This window comes from Cervus elaphus, chromosome 23 (assembly GCF_910594005.1).
Source record: "Cervus elaphus chromosome 23, mCerEla1.1, whole genome shotgun sequence".
In the NCBI taxonomy this organism is placed as follows: domain Eukaryota; kingdom Metazoa; phylum Chordata; class Mammalia; order Artiodactyla; family Cervidae; genus Cervus; species Cervus elaphus.
In genome coordinates, this window is record NC_057837.1 from 59901168 (window position 1) to 59918160 (window position 16993).

Consider the following 16993-nt stretch of genomic DNA (forward strand, 5'->3'; position numbering starts at 1 on the left):
TTCAAACACTGGCTAATGTGAGCCTTTTATTGTTAAACTGACTCATCAGGGTCACCAGAATTGGCTGCTGGGCAGGTTCCAGACACACAGTAGGCTTTTGGTGAGTCCCGCCCACCATCCCCCCCCACCCCGCCTTCCCCCTCCTTGGGGCGGGGACAGGTTAATACTAACCCGGCTGCCTCTGGCCCCTCCCATGCAGAGCCGCCTGAGAACGGGACCAGCAGGTAAGCTGGCAGAGTCGGGCAGGCAGCTCAGGTCTGCTAAGGGCAGAGCAGCAAGTACCAGGAGCCAGTCACCGGCAAGGATCACTGGGCGCCGAGGTGGGGGCACTAGTCTGGGGACAGCGGGTGCCCCACGGCCTTTCCCCTAACTTCAGCTGCTGGCTCAGAGGCCAAGGGATAGCAGGCAAGAAGGGCCTCCTCCCCTGCTGGAGCTGGTCCGGTTGGAGTTGGGACAACCTGAGCCGGCTGGGTGGACTCCAGACCCCCCCTCCCCAGGCCAAATGAGTGGGCCCCTACAGACCTCTGCCCGGCTGCATCTCCATGCCACTGGGACATCTAGACAGCTGTTCCTGCCTGGTACTGGGGCCGGAGGCTGGGATGGGCACTGAGGGGAGGGGAACCCAGCCAAGGTCAGCCCCGTGGGAGGCCTAAAGCCCTTCCAGGCCTTGGGAGAGGGGTGAGGGAGGAAGGGAACTCATGGTCCACATTGGCTGGCTGTGCTCTCATTATCTTCTCGCTTCCTCCTTGAAGCAAAGCCCTAAAAGCCCGGGCATCTTTAGACCCTTTGGAGACACCAAGACCCAGAGAGCGCGAGCAGCTGGCTTGACAACGCACAGCCGGTAAGCACAAGGCTGGCTGAGCTGGGGGTGGACAGGGCGGCAGGCAAGCACTGCTTTCTCCCTGGGCCTAGTTCCCCCACGTCTGCAAGACAGGAACGCTGAGATGGGATGAGGCTCGGGGGAGCTGGTGGAGAGGACAAGCCTCTGGATGCACGTGGACATGGGGCGCCAGGGCGGTGGCTGACCCAGGCCAGGCCTCCAGCGCACCCGGGCCTCTCCCCTGCCTCCACCTCCTGCTTGCTGCAACCCTTCCTTTTGCCCCGCCTCTGTCTTTCTTTCTGCCTGCTTCTGCTTCAAGCTTTTGATTCTTTCTTTCCCTCTGTGCCTCAGTCTCTGTCTTTTTTTCTCCACCTCTTCCTCTAGGAAGAGGTATTCTGTTCACTCAACACCATCTCACTCCTGCCCGGACCACATCCTCACCGCCCTAGTCTTGTAAGGAGTCTGGAACCTGGGGTAATGTTGACTCAGACCCTTGTCTGGGAGCGGTGTGTGGCCAGCGCCCATGCTATCAGCTGGCACTGTCCGAGTCGCCCTGGCTGACTTAACCCCTACAGCTGCGGCAGGCTCAGTTGGGGGACCTGGCCTTTTGCAAACCAGGTGGCCATCTGGACACTGGGAGAGTGGACAGGGCCAGGCTCGCATGGGAGAAAGCGGCACTCGACAGATAGACACAGATAAACTTCCATCCCTGAGCTAATGCCTAGTGATGCCATAAAGAAGAAAGCAGAGAGCAGGTCAGTGCAGGCTTAGAGGCTGGGGCTCTGATGGTCAAGGCTGGACAAGGCCCTTCCTGCCTGTGGGGGAGGAGATGGACCAGCCCACACACTGAGGGTGGCCCCTCTCCCCTCTTCACTTCACTCCCTTGGGCCCGGGACACAGTTTTTTATGCAAGAATCTGAAGGAAAGAGATACCTTTGTTTGAGGCTGTCCTTCTGGCTTCGCTGCCTGTTTGCCCACCTGCTGTAGGAGAATTTCAAGGGTCTCATTCAAAGCCTTAGGTTTCTGGTCTCCCACAGTCGCCGAAGGGCCTGGGAAACAGATGTGTTTGGAGTCTCTCCCAGGTTCTCCAGGGCCTGGATCGCATTTCTCTCCCTTTTCCAGCCCAGGTGCTTGGGGAGGCTGGAGGTGAGTGGAAAGTGATCCTGCTCAACTTGGCCCCTGAAGCCACTTTCTAACCCCCTCCCCTCCAGGGCCCCACTCAGGCTGCTTAAGAGGGTTGGGTCCACAGATATACCTGGGCTCAAACCTCAGCTTCCAGATGACCAGCTGTGTGACCTCAGCAAATGACTTTCCCTCTCTGAGCCTCAGTTTCCTCATCTATTATATTAAATAGAGACAATTATCACACTTATTCCAGGGTTGTTGAGAGGATTTGACAATAAATTGTGTAAAGTATTTAACTCTGGGCCTGGAGAGACAAGCAGTAAGAAATGGCAGCCTTTGTTGTAGTTGTTACTATTGTTACTATTTTCATCTGTTCCCCCTTGATAACTGCACCAGCTTTCTAAGGGGTTAACAGGTTTCATCCCTGATTCCACCCTGGTTCCTCCTTACTCTCCTCACAATAGCCAGCAGGATTCTATTTAAAATGAAATTAGAGCTGGCCCAGCAATGGAAGATTTTGACTCAGAGAAAATCTCTAAACTCTTGCCTACAAGGCTCCCCGTGACCTTGCCAGTTCCTCCCCATGGGAGCTGCGATAGCCACATCAGCCTCCTGGCTGTTCTTTCCACACCAAGACCTGCTTCTGGCTGGGACAGGACAAGTGAGGCCCCACCCCAGGGCCTTTGCACTTGCTGTCCCCTCCCCCCACTACTCTTTCCCCTGACATGGCTCAGTCCCAGGCTTCCTTCAGGTTCCCTCTGACAGCTGCCCTCCCCGACCGCCTGCTCCCCCTGACAGCTCCTTCCCTCCACAGCCCTTATCACCAGCTGACTAGCTCAATGTTCCTACTTTGCATAGTGACTGTTTCATCCCACACTTTCCTGAGAGCAGAGATTGTGTCCAGCACATAGCAAGTATCCAGTGAATACCGGGTAAATGAATGAATAAGAACTGCAAAGCCACTGTAAAACAGATAACAGAGATGTGCACTTTTAAACAGTATCCCCAGCACTCTGAGCCACTCCTGAGATCTCTGAAGCCACCCGGCCTCTGCACTGGCGGGTACCTCTGTCCGGGACCTCCACCATCCACTGCCATTGATGGCTCCAGGAGCACGTGGCACGTAGTGTGGCTGGCTGGGAATAAGCAGGGGAGCCCTAAAGGAGATGGGCCATGCTGGGCCATAACACCACCGTGACTTGTTTCCAAATAAAGAGAGACTTGCAGAGCCAAATCACTTCCCTCAAAGTATACAGCTGCAGTTGTACCTGCCTCAGGACCCAGAGAACTCATCTCTGTGGGCCATGGGGATTGGGGCTCTCAGTGCATGGGACCCACTGCACATGAATAAAATTCAGGCTCCTTAACTCCCCGGCCTGCCCTCTGCTCCCCATTAAGCCCACTGTTTCAGCCACACTAGCCTAGGCTCATTCCTGCCCCCAGGACCTTTGCACAAGCTGTTCCTTCTGTGTATATGTTCTTTGGAGTACTTTTATGATTTTTTTAATTTAAAAAATATGTAAACATTTGATCCAGCTGAAATTGGTTTTCTTTTGATGGGGTGGGGACTGGGTAAGAGATAAGAAAGAGATTCAGCTTTATTTATTTTTCCCAAATGACTACCCTATCTTATGTTCTTACTGGTTCTATGTAGGAAAACTAATTTGTAAATGTGTAACTGGTCAGCTTGCTGACCTCATAGTTTTATAGCTGTTCAGGTGATAAAAGGTAACCATCTTCTGCCAATTCCCCTCCTCCCTTTAATTATTTACTTATTCCTCCTTAATAGGCATACCACTTATTGCCTCCTCTAAATCCTTGCTTATTTTATACCTTCTGCTCTCAAGGCCTGAAACAGTGAGTCAAAACCCCACCATTTACTATTCTTCTGTCCGTCTCCCCTAGTATGTCTGAGGCTTCTGGAGAAAGTGATTCAGAATACAGATACTCACTACTGTTTTGACTCCATTATGAATCAGTCTTTATCAATATAAAATGACTCTGAGTCTCGGTTTACACTTTTGATTTTTGCCATCAGATTCCATAGTGAGAGTTACCGCTCCCTCCCTCCGCGTCTCTCTCTCTTTCACTGCATTTTTTCTGGAAGACCTTCGCCCTACATTTACTCCTCACCTGTGCCTTTTGGTATCTCTTTAAGGTGTGTCTCAACAACTCATTTCGTTTGATTTTGGTTTTTGATCAGATCCTAATTGAGGCAGGACCTGAGTTTCTGAGTCAGGGCATTAATAGTAAATGAGATCAGTGTATTCATTAGTTTTTGCTTACCATCACTGATCAGTATACATTCTTGAACATATATCTCTGCCCAGTTAGCCAGTGTTTTGTTATTTATAAAAAATAAGAGTGGCTTAAACAATGTAGAAGCTTATCAACAACAACATTAAACAAGCAAAATAGTGTGGGCAAATGCCTTCACTGTTGACCTGAAACTATCAAAACATTGTTAATCAGCTATACCCCAATACAAAATAAAAGTTTAAAAAAAAAAAGCAAAATAGTCCAGCAGGGGGCAAAACAGGGTTGGTATGGCAGTTCTATGCCTGAGAAGGGATCTAGTCTCCGTCTAGCCCCAACGCCATCTCCCATTTGTGCAAAATGGCTGCTGGCATTCTGGCTATCACATCTAAACTCCAGATAGCAGGATGAAGGAAGAACAAAAGAGCACATTCCCTTTAAGAAGATTTTTTCAAAGTCTCTTGCAACCTTATTGGCCTGGTCTTAGTTCAAGAGCCGTGTCCAGCTACAAAGGAAGCTGGAAAATGTGGTCCTTTAGCTCAGTGGCCATTTGTCCAAACAAAAATCTAGTCTTGGTAATAATGAAAGAAGGAAGAGTGGCTGGTGGGAAGCAGCTAGTAGCCTTGGTCTTGGAATATCAACGCTCCATCTTTTCTTTCCTTCCAAAGTGTTTCACTCATCCTAGGCAGAACTCTACCTGAGCTAATGCGGGTCAGCTTTTTTTCAGTGAGATTCTGCCTGCTTTATAACAGGTTCTGGTCTCAGGTGGGAGTGAGCAGCCAGCACCTATTTCTGGGTCTTCTTGGACTGTACCGTGAGCTGCTGAGAAGGTATGATGAACTGCTGGCTTTTGAAAGAGGTCTTTTCCCTCCTCTGCTCCACTGATCCTCTGGGGCAAGACTGCTTCTCTTTTGCTGCCAGTGAGTCACCTGCCTTGGCCAACGTAGGGTGGGAACCTTGCCTTTCCATCCAGCCCCAGCCACTGCTCCTTCTCCCTACCTGCAGCTCTGCCTCTGCTTTGGCCCATGATGCATCTGGATCCTGCCTCCCACCCACCTCTTCCTCACACTTTTCTCTGGGGATAGCCCCTGTGTCTTTTCTGCTTGCAGCTCTCACAGCACTGGGCACAAAGCAGGGGACTAAATATCCCTGCCTGTTGATTGTTTAGGGGGAAGTGCTGACAAAATTCTGCCTTCAGAAATGATGTGTATTGTGGTATCAGGAAGTGTTCAGGATAACTGTGTTTTGCAATTGCCACATTTTTTGAAATAGTAATCATGATCATTAACATGTATTGAACACATATGATGTATCAGGCATCATATGAGCATTTTGCAAGTTTCATGGTCGTAACAACTCTGATGTTGGTACTGGGAGCCTCCCATTTTGCACAAGAGAAATCAGACACCAGAAGTTAAGCCAATTAGTGCAAGGTTGAAGCCGGGATTTGAGCCCAGACGTCTGCCTCTAGACACTAGTGCAGCAAGAGCAGTAAGGTGGCTGGAGGCAGTGACCTGAATCCAGATCTGAGAGAGAGGCCCAAGGTTGGATCCCAGCCCACACCTTATCCCCTACTAGGACAGGGTCCAGAGCAAGCCACATCTTGCTCTCAAAAATGAGGGCTAGGCTTAATCAGGGTTTGCAGTGTACCGGGCTTGGAGGGTCCCAGGTGGGTGCCCTAAGTTAAACAGGGCCAAGGGTGATTGTTGCCATGTAGGCATACTGACCCAGTGTTGTCTTCCAGAATATTCTAGAGAAGCCAGAAATCCTGAGTTTTGTATGCCAAATCCTTCCTAACTTGCAGATGTTAGTAACTAATTATTTACAACTCGCCCCACATCAAAATAACACATCTGCTGCTTGCCTGCAGCCAGGGAGTTACCAGTTCACAAACCGGAGCTAGGTCATCTGTAAAGGCTCTTCCACCACTGTCGGAAGGCGAGATTCCAAAGCAGCCCCTGCCCTCCAGGGGCTTCAGTCTCCCTGGCAAATGTACCAGGACACACCCACCCCAGGAGAACCCCGAACGGAGGGTCCTGGGGCCCGGGGCCTGCAGCCAGTGGGGTTTCCTGAGGGGCAGAGTCCTGCAGAAAGCTGAGATGCGGATGGGCGAGAAGATGGTGCCCCAGCCAGGCTAAGACAAAAGTTTGCCCTCTCTCTGTGGGTCCTCTGGGCACGCCCAGAGCCAGGGCTTGACCTGGGCTGTCAGTGGGGCCAGCTTTGCTGCTGAAGAAACAGAGCTTTAGTGACTCGCCTGAGGCCCCAACACAGGAGGTGGTGAAATAGAACTGAAAGCAGGTCTGGCTGCATTCCACCTCCCAGAGAGGATTGGGTTTCAGAGGAAGAGAGTCTGGGGTTGGAGGGTCAGCTCTATGTATGGGAACCTGGAAAAAGGAACTTCCACCCCACAGGGGCTGCTCTGGCATGCTCTAGAAGAGAGACAAGGAGTTAAAGGCTGACCGTGTGAGTTGAGCAGAACCAAGAGATCAGGGTCCTGGGGAGAGGTGGGTGGAGCCATCTGCTGCGGAGGACCCACTCCAATCCCATCACCAGCCTCCGGAGAGGCCCTCCACCCCCCGCAGACCCCACCCCATTCCCCATCTGTAAAAAGGATGTGATTGGACCTGTCAACATTTCTCTCCAAAATGGTACCTGTGCCAGCAGTGATTTCAGGCAGTACCTCCAGGGGAACTTTCTTTTATCCTTTAGTAATTTTAATATTCATATGTTAATTTTCAGCAAATTAGAAAAAAATAATAACTATAACAGCAAACCCTTAGTGAGCACTTTCTATGTGCCTGGTACCGTTAAGACAACATATACTCCTTAACGCTGCATCTCATTACAAGCCATGAGGTTGATTTACAGAGGGGGGAAAATGAGGTAGAGGGAGGCAAACCTGGTCACCCCAAATCAGTCAGTTAGCTAAGAGGCAGACCTGGATTCAAGTCCAGGCAGCTGCCACCAGTCACTCACTCAAATCTGTGAACAGAGTGTTGCCTGACACCCCAGCTCTACAAGGACTAAGTTAGAACCCACAGCAGTTGACTCTCAGTGCTTCCTGAGGGGAATTCAGGATGGAAAAGCACTCAGCATGAAGCATTCTGTTCTGGATATACAGCCCCCAGACAGTTAAGATGCAAACCAAAGGAAGAATTCCAGTGACCCAGACATCCTGTATCTTCCCTTACATTGAAAAGCACTAAAATCATTAACTTGAGCTAGCTGAGTTTGTGCCTGTGTGTGTGGGTGTGTGACTGGCATTAATCCTTTACCTAGACTTATATATGACCACATGTAACTCCCAACAACAAATTCATATGTATCCTGGCTCCTCCCTTACCTCTTTGGAGCAGTTCCTCAGACCTGAGAGGCTGTCTCCCAGGCTACAATCCTCACATTGCTGTTGCTCAGTGGCTGAGTCGTTCTGACTCTGTGACCCCATGGACTGCAGCACGCCAGGCTTCCCAGTCCTTCACCATCTCCCAGAGTTTGCTCAAACTCATGTCCACTGAGTCGTTGATGCCATTCAGCCATCCCATCCTCTGTCATCCCTTTTCCTCCTGCCTTCAGTCTTTCCTAGCATCAGGGTCTTTTCCAGTGAGTTGGCTTTTTGCATCAGGTGGCCAAAGGACTGGAGCTTCAGCTTAGCATCAGTCCTTCCAGTGAATATTCAGGTCTGATTTCCTTTAAGATTGACTGGTTTAATCTTCTTGCTGTCCAAGGGACTCTCAAGTCTTCTCCAACACCACAATTGGACCTTTGCCAGCAAAGTGGTATCTCCGCTTTTTAATATGCTGTCTACGTTGGTCATAGCTTTCCTTCATAGGGTCCCTGAATAAAGCTGAAACTGACTGCTCTTATGTTGTGAGATGCTGATATTTTTTTCAGTTGACAAACCCTCTCCAATGTTTTTTCGTAGACTGAGGGTAACAGCACAGGTTGGTGTGACACAGGTAATTGGGAAGGTGGTAAAAAGGGATAGGCTACCCACTCCAGTATTCTTGGGCTTCCCTAGCGGCTCAGTTGGTGAAGAATCTGCCTGCAATGCAGGAGACCTAGGTTTGATTCCTGGGTTGGGAAGATCCGCTAAAGAAGGGAACAGCTACCCACTCCAGTATTCTGGCCTGGAGAATCCAATGAACTGTAGAGTCCATGGGGTTGCAAAGAGTCAGACATAACTGTTCTGCACTTCACTTCACTTAAACAGATCACAGCATGGCTCTAGAGGGCCACAGTCAGGTGGTCTCCAAGGCCCTGTCCAGAGATGGAGCCCTATAATTTGAGAAGAAAAACTCCAGACTGGAATCTTATATCAGATAACCATATTTTTGTAACAGATAGTGTGATGTGTTTACATGGTTCACAAATCAAAATTATATAAAAAGATCTACACTGAGATGCTGCAAACATCCCGGCAGTTTCTATGTGTCCTTCAAAGTCTGCTTTGCGCAAATACAAGCAAAGAGAATATATTCTTCCTCCTCTTCCCCTAAGTCCAAAAGACCACACACTGTCCACCTACCTTGGTGGTGTTCACTTATCAACTCAGCCTTGAGGCCTGTCGCTATCCATCAGCCGGTGAGCTCTCCCACCTCCCTTTCTTTGTAACAGGTGTGTGCTATTCCAACAGGCCATCATCTCTTACACTAGCCCCTCTTCTGTGGATAGCACAAAGGTTATCTCTTATGTTTTGCTGTTATCAACAAGGCTGCAAGAAATAGTAACCTCGCGTATATCTCATGGCTTTGGAAGAATCTCACCGTGAGAAATGGAGTCATCGTTGATTGACGTTTCCCATGGTGAATGAAGGGGACAGTCTAAGACTTGCTTGTATTTTTTCCTCTGACCTGTTCATATCCTATGTCAACTTCTCTATTGGGTCTTTTTGTTCTTAATCTGTAAAAACTCTTGACATATTAGGAAGAGGAACTTTTTGTCTGTGCTTTACATTGCAATATTTTCCCCCCAGGAAATCATCTGTCTTTTGATCTTCTTGTTGGTATTTTTTTGTCATTTTTTGCAGAGGCTGTTTTATTTGCTTGCTTTTGTGTGTTCTAATATTTATGCGGTAGAATGTTATTGTTGTAGCCATACGTTCTGGGAAACAAACTCACTCAGAAGGACAACGCAGATAGTGGAGTGCAGTTTATTACACCGGTGGGCCCAAGGCAGAGTCTCCTCTTAGCCAAGAACCCTGACCAATTTTTGTGAAAACCTTATATACCCTAAGTGTACACACCCAAACCTACCTCCCCAAATTCCCTTAAACTAGTCTGAACAAAGGAAAAGAAAGATACAATCAAAGTTAACCTATGGTTCATATGCCTTAGGCCTAGGTAGTTAACAGTGGACAATTATCAATAGAACTGTGGCCATACCCCACATATATTGGCCATACCCAATAAGCATAATAGAATTTATGATTCTATTCAGTTACACAGACAATTAGGGTATTCTTTTAGGTGACAGAGAGTCTAGATATGAGCCCTGGGGCTCTTCCATCTGGGGGGGGGGGTCTGATTTTCCAGTTGGTCTGTCATTTCCACAGATACTGGGCACATAGCTCAAAGTCCACAGTCTGGCCCAAGATGGAGTCCTGCTTTCAAGATGGAGCCTGTTCTGTCTGTTTCCTCCTTCAGTATCAAATTTTTCTTTTGTGGACTCTGGATTTAGGAGTCATGATTAGGAAAGCTTTCCCTGCTGAAAGGTTAGTTATAAAGGGATTTGTCCATGTCTTCTGTTAGTAAAAATCCAACGTGTTCATGGAGAGGGGAATAATAAGAGAAAACCCAGGGCCCAGAAGCACAGTCTTTTGCTATACAATGCACCTGACATTGCTCACCTGATATTCTTCTCTATCAAACACACTGCAGGCTGATCTGGGGAGGGAGCTGCCTCCGGCCCAGGGCAGACGTCACCATGGCCTTCCTGATACACCTGCTGGTCTGCACGTTCGGGATGGGCTCCTGGGTGGCCATCAACGGGCTTTGGGTGGAGCTGCCCCTGCTGGTGACGGAGCTACCGGAGGGCTGGTATCTGCCGTCCTACCTCACAGTGATCATCCAGCTGGCCAACATCGGCCCCCTGCTGGTCACCCTGCTCCATCACTTCCGGCCTGGCTGCCTCTCCGAGGTGGCTGTTGTCTTCACTGTGCTGGGGGTGGGCACCATTGCCTGCACCCTCTTCGCCTTCCTCTGGAACGTCACTTCCTGGGTGCTGGGCAGCCGCCACAGCATCGCCTTCCTAGTCCTCACCTTCTTCCTGGCCCTGGTGGACTGCACCTCCTCTGTCACCTTCCTGCCCTTCATGAGCAGGCTGCCCACCTACTACCTCACCACCTTCTTTGTGGGTGAAGGACTCAGCGGCCTCCTGCCTGCACTGGTGGCTCTTGCCCAGGGCTCGGGTCTCACCACCTGCGTCAACGTCACGGAGATATCGGCCACCACCCTGAGCTCTGAGACCACCAGGAACGTGGACAGCCCACAGGTACCTGGCATCACCCAGGGTCTTTGCAGCTCTGTCCTAGGTCACAAGCAAGGTCTTATCGAGGGCTGGTGTTTCCTAGATGTTGGGTAGGCCCGTATTCTTGACCTGACACCACTTTTGATCACCTGGGGGCGCTGCTGAGATGCACACATATCTAGGGTGGGGCTCCTCTGAAATCCTTGCGGTCGGGTGTATTTTGAAATCTGGAGTTTCAGATTGTAGAACACACTTACCCCACATCTAAGACAGGGTCTGTGACACGGCAATCCCCACAGCCCACAGCCCAGGGCATTCATGCCCCATAGGCAGATGAGGGCTATAAACAGCTTCATATCCAGTTCAAATGTTGCTGTCAACCGAGTCATGAAAACATTCTGACTTTCAGAGCCTTTCCGATTTTAGAGTTGCAGATAAGGGATTGTGAACTTGTATTTATTAAAATTCCCCAGGTGCCACTAATGTACAGCCAAGGCTGAGAACCTTTAGATGTTGATAAACGTTTAGACGTTACCCCATGTGTTTACAGCATCAAACTTTCTCACTGGACATGGGACAATATATACATCTGGTATTATCCAAACCACAGCAGGCAGCAATGGTTGCAAACCAGTGGCCTGGGCCGCCATAGCAGGCAAAAAAAAAAATTTTTTTTTTGAGAGTTTGAATTAGTTAATAACATTCGAATGTTTTGAAATTTCACATAAATCTAGATGCATGATATCTCTTGAAAACAGTCGCCACAGGGCACCTTTGGATGGAGCTGTTCAGTCTCAAGCCAGCCCCATCTGAATATGCATATTTTCGGTTGCCAGTCCTAGAGGGCATTGAGTGGGCGGAGCTGTAGCTTCTGTCCTGACACCTCCCTGCTCTGTAAAATGCGGACTGCAGGACGCTGTCAGAAGACACACACAAGCTGATACTGACCCAGTGCTGCTGCCCAGAGCGTGAGTCAGTGTTAGCATATATTATCCTCACCATAGGAGCTGTGCGTATATTATCCATCACTTACATAATAATGATAATGCCTAGTATTTATTGTATACACACAGACCTCGGAGAGAATTGCAGATTTGGTTCCAGACCACCACGATAAAGCAAATATCTCAATAAAAAAGTCACACAAATTTCTTGTGTGCCTATAAAAGTTATGTTTATGCTATATGTCGTCTATTAAGTGTATAATAGCACTGTGTCTAAAAAAACAATGTACATAACATAATTTTAAAATATTTTATTACTAAAAAGTGTTAACCATCTAGGAATTTCCTGGTGATCCAGAGCTTAGAACTCAGCTTCCACTTTAGGGGGTCTGGGTTCAATGGACCCTGGTTAAGCAATGAAGATCCCACAAGCTGTGTGGGGAAGCCAAAAAAAAAAAAAAAAATCAACTATCATCTGAGCCTTCAGCGAGTCATAATCTTTTTGCTAGTGGAGGGTTTGAAATAATTCAAGAATTACCAAAATGTGACCCAGAGGCAGGAAGTGAGCAAATGCTGTTGGAAAAAGTACCAATAGTCTTGCTCGACACAGGGTTGCCACAAACCTTCAGTTTGTTTAAAAAAAAAAAAAAAAATCACCCAGGGATCTGACCGGCCCTTGTTTTGTCCTTCCCAGGGAGCTGGCAGCACTTTGGTGTCTGAGCTCACTGGGACAGCACCCTCCGCGATCCGCCTGGAAAGCCATTACCTGCCCGCCAACTTCCCGCCCTTGGTCTTCTTCCTCATGCTCTCCTGCATGATGGCTTGCTGCTTCGCCGCCTTCTTTTTCCTCCAGCGTCAACCCAAGCGCTGGGAAGCCTCCATAGAAGACCTCCTCACCTCTCAGGTCACCCTCTACTCCATCCGGCCGCAGGAAGGGAAGGACCTGGGTCCCCCAGAGGACAGCGGCAAGGCCCAGGACCCTCTGGAGGAGAAGACGGCCCCCCAGCACATGGCCCGCCTGACTTTCATCTACGTCCTGGTGGCCTTTGTGAACGCGCTCACCAATGGCGTGCTGCCCGCGGTGCAGACCTACTCCTGCCTGTCCTACGGGCCTGTGGCCTACCACCTGTCAGCCACCCTCAGCTCCATGGCCAACCCTCTCGCCTGCTTCCTCTCCGTTTTTCTGCCTAACAGGTCTGCCCTCACCTGGCCCTGGAGAGCTCGGGTTGGGGGAGCGCTTCATGTCAGAACCCAGAATGCACCGCGCCTACCTATCAGGCTGGAGGTGGGATAGTTAAGAACGTGGTGTCTGGGGCTCCCCTGCCTGGGTTCAAATCCCGGCTCTGCCACTTGCTAGCTCTGTGATACTGGACTCCTCTCTGTGCCTCAGGAATCTAATCTGGAAAATGGGGAGAATAATAGCTCTTCTTGGGTTGCTGGGGGCTAATTTTGTAAAGCTTTTAGAGCACTGAGGGCCTGGCGCATGTCAGGTCTACATTCGCCACCACTGGCCCATGAGGAGGAATAAGCAGACAGGAAGCGAGGCTCCTATTTAGAAATAGAAACCCTGAGGCTCGGAGATGGCGTTTGCTCTGGTCTAATTCCCAGGATTTGAGTCCTGCCCTCCTGCCTGCGGCCCACGCTGGCCCTCTTACCACTGCAATTCTAGAAGAATGGCTGGGCAGATTGATAAAATGCAAATTGAGTCAGCCTAGATGGAGACCTGGGGTTTCAAATTTTAATAAGCAACCTAAGTGGTTCTGATGCAGGGGCTTCAGACCCCACAGGAGAAATACCCACCTTGGGGTCATGAAAGTTTAGGTCCCCCCCTGCCTCCCACCTGCTCCTCTGGCCTGCCTGTCTTCACTGCCTCTGAGCCCTGCCCATCCCCACCTGCCATCCCCACCTCCCCTAGTTCTGCCCACCCTACCCCCATCCCCTGCCAGGGAAGGAGGGATCATGAGGATGGGAGAGCTGGGCAGATGTCAGTTTGCCAGAAATCTGAGTTTTCTCCCTTGGGCTGGAAAACTGTGGAGTGAAGCTGGAGATCTCTGAGGGAACAGACCAGAGGCTGCAGATCTGTGGACTCTGAGATGCCCAGAATGTTAGAAATACAGGACCTGAGAGTCCCAGAATCCAAGAATCCTGAGACAGAAAGTGTCCTTAGAGGTAGGCAGCCCTCCACTCTAACCTGTCAGTGTGGATGGGGAGATCCCAGGAAAAAGGCCTCACATGAAGGATGGTGTCCTCAGTGGTCAGACAGAGGGCCTACTTGGAAGGCCACCGGAGCCTCTGAGCTGGCTACCAGGGCCCCCAGATCATGTGAATCTCACCTTGTGGACCCGGAAGCTGAGGCTGGAGGGAGGGGGGTCACCCGAGGTCGCACAGCACACCCTACAGTCACGGTGCCATGATCCAAGCCTCCCACTCATCTGCCCAGCTTCCTGGAGTGGGTGGGAGGTGTTGCAGGAGGAAATAGCAACAGATGGTACCAGGTGGGCCCACAACCAGGGCCAGGCCATACACACTCTGCTCCCGTGCGTTCTCCCAGCCCCACAAGACTCATTTCACAGAAGAAGAAACTGAGGCTTAGGGCCCAGTCTTGCAGGAGGAACTGGTATTTGAACCAGGCTTGTGTAGCCCTCGAATCTGTTCTGTTTCTCCCACTGGGATGCTGGGCTCTGCTGTTAGTACTCAGGATGACTTGTGCCAGTCTTGACCTCAGGAACCTCACTGATGCACTTCAACTGGGTAGCCTGGAAGTTTCCACATGGGTCTAACCTCTAAACCTGGAGAAGCTGACGACTCCATGTGGCCCCCTGGAGCTCAGGCCAGGTGGGGGAGTAGGGGCAGAGGTTCAGGCTTTTCACCTCTTCCAATCATGCCCACCCCCCAAACTCTGTCCTAGGTCTCTGCCATTCCTGGGAGTCCTCGCAGTGCTCGGGACCAGCTTCGGAGCCTACAACATGGCCATGGCTGTGATGAGCCCCTGCCCCCTCATGCAGGGCCACTGGGGCGGAGAAGTCCTCATCGTGAGTGTCGACTGCGGCGCTATCCCCCTCCCACCCCTACCTAGCCAAGGCCTAGGAAATCCAGAGTATAGCTCCTTCTATTGACCAAGTGCTTTGTGGTTACTCACTCAGGAAGCCCAAGGTGGGGGTGGGGGGAGGAGGGATGCTTTCATTGGGGAACAAAGGCTTGAGAAGGTTAGTTGGCTGGTCTGAGGTTACAGTCCAGCCTCTCCCATGAACGCCATACTCTGCACTATGTGCATGTCAGCAGTAGCCTTCTCCCAGTTGCCCCTGACTTGATCATGCTATGCTGTACTTAGTCACTCAGCTGTATCCGACTCTTTGTGATCCCATGGACTGTAGCCCACCAGGCTCCTCTGTCTGTGGGGATTCTCCAGGCAACTTTGGGTCACCATACCCTCCTCCAGGGGATCTTCCCAACCCAGAGATCGAACCCAGGTCTCCCGCATGGCAGGCAGATTATTTTACCTTCTGACCCATCAGGGAAGCCCAAGAATACTGGAGTGGGTAGCCTATCCCTTCTCTAAGGGATCTTCCCTACCCAGAGATCGAACCCAGGTCTCCCGCATGGCAGGCAGATTATTTTACCTTCTGACCCATCAGGGAAGCCCAAGAATACTGGAGTGGGTAGCCTATCCCTTCTCTAAGGGATCTTCCCTATCCAGGAATCGAACTGGGTTCTCTTGCATTGCAGGCGGATTCTTTACCAGCTGAGCTACCAGGGAAGTCCTGACTTGATCATGGGGGACAGAATGCCATTGGGTTCTCCTTTATCCTTGGGGAGGTCAACTCAGGGGGCCCCATTAGCTCTCCTTGCACTTAGAGGCTTTTCCATGGGGTTCTCTTAGCCATGTTAGGTCACCCTAGAAGCACCCTTTGCCCCTGGGGCTCACCCCAAAGTCACCTTCACTCAGCATCTCTCCCAACCTGTCTCTGCAGGTGGCTTCTTGGGTGCTGTTCATTGGCTGTCTGAGCTACGTCAAGGTGATGCTGGGTGTGATCCTACGCGACCACAGCCGCAGCGCCCTCTTGTGGTGTGGGGCGGCGGTGCAGCTGGGCTCGCTCCTGGGAGCGGTTGTCATGTTCCCGCTGGTCAACGTGTTGAGGCTCTTCTCATCCGCTGACTTCTGCAGCCTGCAGTGCTCCGCCTAAACCAGCTGAAGGGACGCGATCCATCATAAGGCCCCGCCCTCATTACTAACTCCTGAAAACTGGGACACCTCGAGTCAAGGTGTGTGCCCAAGGTCACAGAGCCAGTGGTAGAGAGCAGTGAGGCAGAGCCTGAGTCCTCTCTGGAAAGGTGGGGAATGGTGTGGGCCTCCCAAGGGACGTGGAAATGCAAAGCACAGCCCACCCCAACTCTGTCACTGTGCCTGCAGTTCTAGCTTCTCAGATCTCGTTTCAGCTCTTGAGAGATGACTGTGAGAAATGAACTATTTTCTGCCATATCAGTAAACAAAGGATATCACAGCCACCAGCGATTGCAGATGTCCAACATGAGCCAGTGAGCCCTGAGGAAACTCAGGATATGAAAACACAGGATACTGACCCCAGAGAGCTGAGGTGAATATCAGAGGGATGATTTCAGTGAGCCCAGACTCTTGCTAAATACACAGAAAAGCGCTGAATTGCTTAACTTGCAATTTCTGGTTTTCTTTCATTAACAGTAATCTATTGATGCTTCCACTACCTGCCCTTTGTGACAAAACTCCTATATCCTAGCTCCTCCCCTAAGCTTCTCGGAGCAGTTCTCTCAGGGTTACTTGAGATGCTGCCTCCCAGGCTTGAAGTCCTAAAAATTCCCGCTGAATAAAACATAACTCTTTAACTTTTAGATTGTGAATATTTTTTATGTCAACAGTTGTGCAGCACCCAGCTGGATGGTGTTAGAAGGGGAACAGCTGGGAGGGTGAGCTGCCTGTTATACACCATGTGACCTTGGGGAAGTCACTTGATTGCTATGTGCCTCTGTTTCCTCTTCCACAAAATGGGAATTATTAGCACCTATGTTATAGGTTTGGCACAGGGATAAAAGGGAGAAGCACCCAGCATGTCCTGATCTGATGACCAAGAGTAATAACAGGAGTGACAATCAACAAAGCGTAGAAGTGGCTAGAAGGGTTGAGAGATGTCCCCTTCTCCATAGCCTTTCCACCCCTGTTCTCACAGAGAAGCTTCTAGAAGACAGATGGCTAATGGTGGACTCTCTCTCATCTTGGCTTCCCAGTATGGAGGAACACTGTACCCCGTGTACCCCTTCTTGTTACCCCTGCTGATCCAGGAAGGCTCACTCCTTGGAGAGTAAATTACCTCCTAAGAGGCAGAAGGAGAGCATTGGGGTGGAGGGGCCA

General features: G+C 50.4%; 1 protein-coding gene across 2 annotated transcripts; it reads left to right on the forward strand.

Moving 5' to 3' along the window:
- The first annotated feature begins 205 nt into the window (after positions 1-205).
- SLC52A3 (solute carrier family 52 member 3) lies at positions 206-16476 on the forward strand. Of its 2 annotated transcripts, none has more exons than XM_043883755.1 (6): positions 206-224; positions 753-841; positions 10078-10690; positions 12305-12804; positions 14519-14642; positions 15582-16476. In XM_043883755.1, exons 3-6 carry the CDS (start codon positions 10124-10126, stop codon positions 15792-15794), a joined length of 1404 nt encoding a protein of 467 aa, XP_043739690.1. In that variant the 5' UTR covers positions 206-224; positions 753-841; positions 10078-10123; the 3' UTR covers positions 15795-16476. The 2 variants fall into 2 exon arrangements, with proteins under 2 accessions (XP_043739690.1, XP_043739691.1); XM_043883756.1 differs by lacking the exon at positions 206-224 and adding an exon at positions 299-320.
- The last annotated feature ends 517 nt before the right edge of the window (positions 16477-16993 follow it).